Source organism: Lipotes vexillifer, unplaced genomic scaffold, assembly GCF_000442215.2.
Source record: "Lipotes vexillifer unplaced genomic scaffold, Lipotes_vexillifer_v1.1 scaffold584, whole genome shotgun sequence".
NCBI lineage: Eukaryota > Metazoa > Chordata > Mammalia > Artiodactyla > Lipotidae > Lipotes > Lipotes vexillifer.
Window position 1 is genome coordinate 2015586 of NW_006783036.1, and position 8980 is coordinate 2024565.

Here is an 8980-nt window from a genome sequence, read left to right on the forward strand (position 1 = left end):
ACTGTAAGCAGGGAAAGCTGCAGAGATCCAGGGAGTGGCAGAACGAGTATTTGTTTTTGAGCATTGCACAAGATCACTAGATTCAAATTAGCTAACCACCTTGAGTCAACTTGAGGCAAAGTTTCACTTGGTATTAAAAGCTTGAATCCTGGGTCACTTGATTTAGATCAGGCTAGACAACAGACATGAGGCTCTCGTGTGGGCTGGCTCCATCCGTCCTTTGCTCATATAAGAAGGGATCCAGTTAGTGTAATGCACTATTTGGCTTATTTTTGGTCTGTAATTATACCAATAGTACATCTGATATTCAGAAAGACAAAAATAGGGCATAGTTGAAATTTAAAGTGACAACGAGCACACTTAAGAGTGGTGTGTGATGGTTGAGAAAATGTTATACACACAGAAAACTACTGCTTAATTAGTCCACCACAGTAAGCTTTTAAAACTCAACTATTTTTCCTTTTTCATTTTTTGATTAGAGGTTTATGACTATCAAAAGCCACCTTGAGGACCTGGTGTCTGGTAGGCACGAATGTACCAAGACGACACGGGGGAAGCGGGGCGCGGAGGGGGTCACACTAACCTCAGGCTCCTGCTGACACCAGCACCGACCTGCACCACTGCTCACCTGATCAGCACAACTGAGGCAGGGTTGCTTCCTGGTTAAAAGACCTATATTACAGAATCCATCACTGCTTATGACCAGTCAACACAATATTCAAGTAACAAGGTGTTTAAATGAATATGTGAAAAAAAATTTTACCTAACACTTTACACATCTACATAAAATTAAATAAAACAAACTTTTAATGCATATGCAATACAACTTATATCTTTTAGGATTTCTAAACTAAAAGTTAAACTATCATTTGCTTCAATGGTACTATATTTTGCACAATAACTTATACTTAGGAGAAATTTTCCACAAAAAAAATATATAATTATGACATTCACATTGATAATTTTTAAGAAGACAAAGCTTAAGTGAACATTGCATCCAAAGCAGTTGTCACTGTGCACCCCTTACATATCCAAACACAGCCTGCTGATGCACCGAAGTCTTGATATGTTAAAAAGGGTCTTCCCATAAAATAAGATCAAATCACTTGGCTTCCAAAGCTAAGTGATTTCTTGCATTTACAACATCACTGCAAAGACAGTGTAATGAAACAGTTTAAAACACAGTGCTATCTTACGCATGAGACTACAATGAAGGCAAAGACAACTGCCTGTTTTCCTTCTGGCAAATGAAAACGACATGCCCCTCCCCCTCGGAGAGAAAGCCGAAATTCAGCTGCTGTGATAGCAAGTACTCCAGCACGTGACTCTTCAGGACTGGGGACCACTTGGTGCCAGGAACCAGGTAAGGGGATGTCTGAGCACAGACAGAGGCCTGGCACTGCCGGGATGCCTGCCGCGCCACACAGGACCCAGCACCAAAACCTTCAAGCACTGCCAAAGGGGATCGATTCTTAAGGAAAATAGCCTGGGGGTGAAGAGAGGAACAGCAGCTCTACTGGCAGGGAAACCACTGCAGCAAATTGCCTACTGCTTCCGTTAAGAGGAAGGAGGTCTCGAGAAGAAGCAAGGAGAAGCGAAATCTTTCAGGCCTAGCGTCCCCTTTGAGCGACGTGCAAAACTTATGCCGCCTCTTACCCACGTTTTTCCTGCCATTTTCCAATCACACAGCAGGCTCATGATAAAAACAAAATGAGCCCTAGGCTGTGACTAGTGTTACTGTGCCGCCCCGTGTAGGTGGGAGCGGCGAGCTGTGATGCCCCCAGCCCCTCTCACGCTCTCCTTCACCAGCTCCTCGTCAACAGACACCTCTCGCAGGGACAAGTGTTGAAAACCGGCAAAGTCCCATTTCACTCCCCTTTCGAATGACCTTTCTCCAGATTTCAAAAAAAGAAGTACAATTCCAAACAATCTAGGTTTCTTGCTGACCCTCTTCCTAAAGAGAAAACCAGCTGACTTAAAAAAAAAAAAAAAAAAAAAAAAAAAAGCCAAGGTGCTTGGGAGGCAAAACACATCAAATTTTAATTGCATATTTCAAATTCTTAAGAATTCTGTTTATGCCTTAAAGCATCTGCAATTTTTTTTCTTTTTGGTATTGAAAGCACGAAAAATATTTAAATGATGCAAAAACCAACAACAAAAAAAAGCTCCTTCAACACATTTAGTGCAGGCTGAACCAACCGGGGGATGGGGAATGGGTCACATTAGAGCACACCTCGCAGTCTACCCTCAACCCCTCAAGAGCCCACGGTCTGGCAAGAGAATAAAAGTGATTATGGAAGTTTTAAACATTTATTAAACATTTGTAATTGTTCCCAGTCCAACCAAAGGCATTACATACCACTTCGCAGACTGTTTCTTTCCATCTTGGTCTCACTAGAGCCAATAACTAACTGATCACGTCTCTGTCCTGTACTATTGATATAATATTGAGAGAGGATGGTGCTCACGTGGTCACATCAGTACATGACGGACACAGAGGCTATGTGGAGTGACATGTGAAAGGCCAGGCATACCAACAGGACGGGGAACAAACAGCACGTAGCTTTTATAAAACCATCACCAGCTACTCCAATACCCTTTATTATTGCCCTAACCTGACATTTAAAATCTGCACACTGTCAAGAACCTGCAGCAAGTTCTCCCCTGTCTCCTAATCTCAGTGATGTCATCTTTGGCAAGCAATAAACTTTAAAGAAGAAATAAGACACCGAAACAGAAAAAGGGTTGAAAACATGGTTGCCAAAAGGAGAAGGCACCAATTCCAAATGTACAAGCACCAGGTACAGTGGTATAGACCAAATCTCTTGGAGTTGGGCGGTGGTACGGGTGGGGGGTCAGGAACAGACAGGGTGACGCCCATCCTGGGGTGACGATCTGAAAGTTGACGGCACGAAGTGTTGAGTCCACGTTCCCTCTGAGCTATAGTGTCCAAGGACAGTTGCTATGAATGAGCTTTCTATCTCGCGGGAAGGGAGAAGGGAGAGATTGAAGCCAACTAAATTTATAAACCATAATTATACCGACATTTAGGGAAATGTGAGTTGTGTCAGGCTGTTTGGCACGATAAGGGTTATAATGCAGTCTGCCAATATATTGTGATTTCCAAAGAAGCATGATATCACTTAGGTGGATGCCTCAGAAAAGAACAAAGGAAACTTCCCAGAAGGCCAATGGGGTCACAGTTACTCTGAAAATTACATTATGCACAAAGTAGAGCTTGCAGGCCATGCAGGAACAGAGTCACGCCTTCCGAGTCGACTACCTGTTCTGAAGCCGCCGACGGGGAAGAGCTGCTGTTGGTGGGCCGGGGCTCCGACTGAGGCGGTGGTCCCCAGGGTCGCAGGAGGCGGGCAGGCCACGGGACCCCCCTCACTTAGGCAGAGCGAGAGACGCAAAGAGCTCTCCGGGAAGTGGCGCCAACACGGAGGAACGAGCAGAGAATTAAGGCAGATGTAGCACAGGACTGGAAGTGTATGCCTTTTTGGTAATAGCTGCTTGTCCACAGAGATGTGATGCAGATGGCTAGGTGATGTCTTGTGATACCTGAATCCTGGATAACACAGTCGTCCATACCAAGTGCTCAAAGCCACCAGAGTTTCTCATGAGGCAGATGCGTATCTGACGTCAAGAACAGAAGCAGCCTGAGCAGAGGAGAAAAAGCAGAATCAAAGACAGGTAAACAATACAGGGGGCTTCCCCGGTGGCCAGTGGTTAAGAATCCGCCTGCCAATGCAGGGACATGGGTTCGATCCCTGGTCTGGGAGGATCCCACATGCTGCGGAGCAACTAAGCCCGTGAGCCACAACTACCAAGCCCGTGCGTGCGCCTAGAGCCCGTTCTCTGCAACAAGAGAAGCCACCGCAATGAAAAGCCTGTACACCGCAACGAAGAGTAGCCCCCGCTGGCTGCAGCTAGAGAAAGACCGTGCACTGCAACAAAGACCCAATGCAGCCAAAAATAAATGAAAATAAAATAAATAAATTTATTTTTAAAAAAAGACAGGCAAACAATATAAACTGCTAACTCCAGTCTGGTGCAGCCCAACCCACCCTGCCCCGCAAACACAGGGCCCCGAGGCAATGCCTGTGCTGAGGCCAGGCGGGCGGACGGAGGGCGAGAGTGTGGCCCCTGCGGCCACGTGTCTTGGGTTCAAATCCTGGCTCTGTCCTTTCTAGCTGTGTGTCCTTGGACGAGGTATCATTTCTCTTTGAGCTTCAGTTTTCTCATCAGCAGAATATACATAATAACGATGTCTACTTCACAGGATTAAATAAGAATCCCTGCAAAGGGCATATCAGCACAGTGCCTGGCAAACAGCAACACTCAGGTGTCCTAGGACCAGCCGGAGGGTACACCATGGTGCCTACCCCGTTCAGCAAACAGCCACCAGAACATGCTGGGGTACAGACGATACCAAAGATCGCAGGATCTTCTTAGAAGCTTCAAAGGCATTTCTTAACTCTCTACTCTCATTTTTTAAGACTGACTTCCAGACCCAAGCCTACAAGTCACAGAGCTCACTGCTACCCCCGTGGTGCCTTACTTCTAAGGAAACAGCTGAGCTAAGAGTCCAAAATCTGAAAACAGCTGCGCCTTCAGGTGAAATCCCAATTTATGAGAATGGTTGTTAGTCAAATCAGATTTCTCCTCACTAGTAATACACTCAATCATTCTATAATTTTAAGCGAGAATGTCTATCTCCAATTCAGTTACTTTTAGCATCCCTCTGTGCTTTTCTGACACCTCCCCGTACTCTATCCTTGGCCACCCCAGAGAACTCTTTTTTTTTTGTTTGTTTTTTAAGGTACGCGGGCCTCTCACTGTTGCGGCCTCTCCCATTGCGGAGCACAGGCTCCGGACGCGCAAGCCCAGCGGCCATGGCTCACGGGCCCAGCCGCTCCGCGGCACGCGGGATCCTCCCGGACCGGGGCACGAACTCATGTCCCCTGCATCGGCAGGCGGACTCTCAACCACTGCGCCACCAGGGAAGCCCCCCCCCAGAGAACTCTTGAGTCTCAAAAGCTCAACCCTCTTGGGCTGCTCTCCCTCCTTAGCTCTGAAGGAAAAAAAAGCCCGCAGCTGACAGACCGCTATGTTTCCAGAACTTCTCAAATCTGATGGCCTCCTCCCTGTCTGTGCTGCATAAATATATAAAACCCGAGGGCAGGCAGGACACCAGCAGACATCTTTCTCAGCAGCTGGATTCCAAAGGATAAACAAGAATGGGAAATTACAAGGACACTAAGTTCTGAGCACTGATTAGACAGACAATTAACCAGTTCCCTTAGGCCCTTGGTGGACACAGAGAAGCAGCTGGTCCTTACAGATTAATTTCCTTCTGCAAACTAACATATGGAGAACAGAAAACCAGGGTGGTGAAGCAGGAGGGCTGGTACCATAAGAAACATAAAAAGAAAGGGAGGGACTTCCCTGGTGGGTCAGCGGTTGAGAATCCGCCTGCCTGTGCAGGGAACATGGGTTCGATCCCTGGTCCAGGAAGATCTCACATGCTGCGGAGCAACGAAGCCCGTGCGCAACAACTACCGAGTCTGTGCTCTGGAGCCCGTGAGCCACAACTACTGAGCCTGCGAGCTACAACTACTGAAGCCTGCGTGCCTAGAGCCCGTGCTCCGCAGCAAGAGAAGCTGCCGCACTGAGAGGCCCATGCACCACAGGAAGAGGGGCCCCTGCTCGCCGCAACTAGAGAAAGCACACATGCAGCGACGAAGACCCAACGCAGCCAAAAATAAAAATAAAATAAAATAAATGTATAAAATAAAAAAATAAATAAAAAGAAAGGGATAAAGAAAAGGAAATATAGGCATGCACGTGCGTGCACGTCTGTGTGTGTGTGTGTGTGTGTGTGAGAGAGAGAAAGAGAGAGAGAGAGAGAGAGAGAGAGAGAGAGAGAGAGAGAGAGAGAGAGAGAGAGAGAGTGAGTGAGTTAGTTTTAAATGACTAAAGAAGTGAAAAAATTTCAAAGGAGCTATAAAGATTATATATTCGGGTTGAGTTAGAGAGAGAGAGAGAGAGAGGGAGAGAGAGAGTGAGTGAGTTAGTTTTAAATGACTAAAGAAGTGAAAAAATTTCAAAGGAGCTATAAAGATTATATATTCGGGTTGAGTTAGATAATCCCATTCCTTCTGAAGAGCAGGCTGGGTAAACAGACACAGGGAACATCAACCATCAGAGAGAGAGAGAAGACGTGCTGCTGGGAGGGAGAGGTCACCTATGGACGAGCCAGGCAGACAGGCTGAGGGGACTCTGATGTGCCATCAGCCCCGCAAGTGGACCATGAAGGATGGACTTCTGGACTAACGAGAAATGAGGAAAATGTAGCTGACTTAACCTAAGCTAGTCAGTCAAAGAGCCAGAGGCCTAAGAAAATCATGACCCTGGGCCCTAAATCTACTATCTCATTTCTATGCTAACCCTGCTGAAGCTGTGGCTTTGATTAAATTTGAGAGGCAGGAAATCTGAGTTTCCTATTATTTCTGCTTCCTGGGACTTAAGTCAGAAAACATACTTGGAAGAAAGCTTTCACTCTTGCAAATTCTGACGTTCTTTCCCCAGCAATCCTCATCTTTTCAGTGCTTCCTAAATTGAGTCCAGGACTTCAGGGAAATTAATTTGTTGCTAAAGGGGAAATTAGCACACAGACAAAAATCACTGCCAACAGAGAAAAACACCTTTGTTGTGCTCATATGCTATCCTGCTCCATGCGCAGGCCATGCCTGGGTGTGACTCAAGGACCCCACTCACATTGTCAGTACTATAGGTTTTGTACACTTAACTACAAAGATTTTCTGGTAGAAGGCTCTAAAGAGTCTAATTCTAACGGAACTAGTGTTTGTCTCCTGACAGGCCTCGCAAAGCCACCCGCTGGGTGTCCTCTTCACAAGGCTCTCCCCCGGGGCGGGGGGAAGGGCGGCAGGGGCAATACAAAAGAGGCAACTCCAAATCACTCCTGCCCCATTTGGGGAAGATGCTGATGAGAAAGTGATAAGCAAATTAGCCCTTAAATTGCCATGTCAGTGAGCAAATGCAAATGTTAAAGGCAGCAGCAATGAACTCTTGGCTCCCAGCCCTGCCTCAGCGTCCGTGGGCGGGGGGGAGGTAAAAGTGCAGAGGGAGGGGCAGCCTCCACAATCTCCCCCACCCCGACCTCTGCTGCCCGGGCTGATGAAACCCGTGCCACCACCCAGGAGACGACCAGGATGCCAGCCTCCATGCAACCCAGGACCTACAAGTGTCCCCATCAGTACTCCAGCAGGTCAGCCCCAAAGAGCAGCACGGCAAGCGGATGTGGAAGCAGACAGACCAGGAACCTGCAGACTCGCCGGTACGCTCATAAACCTCACAGGAGATGACAGCACATTTCACACAACTGAGCTTTACTGATACTCAAGGCACTTCTAACTTACTGTTTTAGGGCAAAGCTGTCATTGTATTTAAGGAAATATTGGTAATGTGGAATATTTTGTGGCCGGAGGAAACCAGGATGGAATTAAGAATTTGTCCAGAAATTAAAATGTGAATAATATACGCAGTGACCAAAAAGTGACTGAAGTCAACACATGTATTATGGCATTTACAGGTAAAAGTCAAGTTACTGACATAGCTGAAACCTAAAAGTATTTCTACAGCTGGAAAAGGTCATCAATGAAGACACTAACTGGAGAACTGAGTCTGAATCTGGCAGAGATCAACTGTTTCAGACTTACCTCGTCTTCCTCTTCAGGCATCTTGACAGAATTATCCGGGGACGTTACAGGTTTCTGGTTACTGGGACCATTGGTTTCTTCTTTCCCGTGTTCTGCCTCCCATTCTTGTAAAACTTCATCTATGTTGAAGCGGCGTCGATAATTTACAAAAAAGTTTTTCACTTGTACCACTGATTTGTTCCCAATCACATCTGAGATTGCCTGAAAATCTCGGCCGTATTTCCTAATGGCTAAGGATGTAAGAAAGCATTTTTTTCAACACAAGAAAAATATAAAAAACACACACACACAATTGAGACTTACCCCTTATCCAGATAAGGAGACATAGAGGCTTTCAACAGCAGGTACTATCTTAGCGTACTAATGGACAGGAGTACTATAGAGTCCAGTGTGGACGACTGGCAGAGACACTCCGTGTGACCCTGTCACGCAGGGTCTGCGCCTCCCTGACGTATGTCGCGTGGTAACTGAAGTCACCCAGCAATTGCCCTATGCCATGGACATCCTACACTAGTCTCTTCAGGGTCCCCAGGACTAGAACACCTCCAACCATACAACCCCAACACGCGAGCTCTACTTCCTGACTCCTCAGAACCCAACGAGGAGCTGCTAAAGTGAAATACACCTTTAAACACGGAGGCTTCCGGATTAATTTTTACATCTTGTGAGACATGGGAAAGGAAAAAAGCAAAGCCCAAAGAGAATGCAGTAATTTAGCTAAAATGATGCCCACTAGAAGGACATAATCCTCCAAGGATTTGTTTCAACATGAATGATGTGCTGGGAGCAGGATGGGGTATAATTTTTTCCTGAAAGCGACTGCTGTTCCTAAACCTTTATTTTATAAGAACTTCCTCCTACCTTGTACGGCGAGAAGCTGCTCCTCTGTGGTCCAACGTGCGTTACATTTCTGAATGACCTGGGTATCCAAATGAGTCCTATTAGCATACTACCTTTAGAGATGAGTATGTCCTTATGAGGATTAATGAATCTTTTTCTCATATCATAATTCTAACATCAACTAGGTTTATAAAGTTATGTCTATACCTTTCCTTCTAAGAGATGTGTACTGGAGACACAGACAGTAAATTCTTAAACACATAAACTCAGGTGTGACTTCAAAGATGATGTTAACATAATCCTACCTCTGGAAGTCGATATGGTTCTATTCCACCATCAAGTTTTTCTTTGAGAGCACTGTTCGTCTGTTTAATATTCTGAATCTAAGGGAAAGA

At 46.0% G+C, this 8980-nt stretch overlaps 1 protein-coding gene across 1 annotated transcript in view; it reads right to left on the minus strand.

The window, feature by feature from the left end:
- Nucleotides 1–3620: 3620 nt before the first annotated feature.
- Nucleotides 3621–8980, minus strand: part of RCOR1 (REST corepressor 1) — a 126116-nt gene continuing 120756 nt past the window's right edge. The window contains exons 9-12 of the mRNA XM_007455615.1: nt 8891–8968; nt 8607–8664; nt 7746–7975; nt 3621–3662 (exon numbers count right to left, since the gene is read on the minus strand). Of these exons, the coding sequence (XP_007455677.1) occupies nt 3621–3662; nt 7746–7975; nt 8607–8664; nt 8891–8968 (408 nt within the window). The remainder of the gene's footprint in view (nt 3663–7745; nt 7976–8606; nt 8665–8890; nt 8969–8980) is intronic.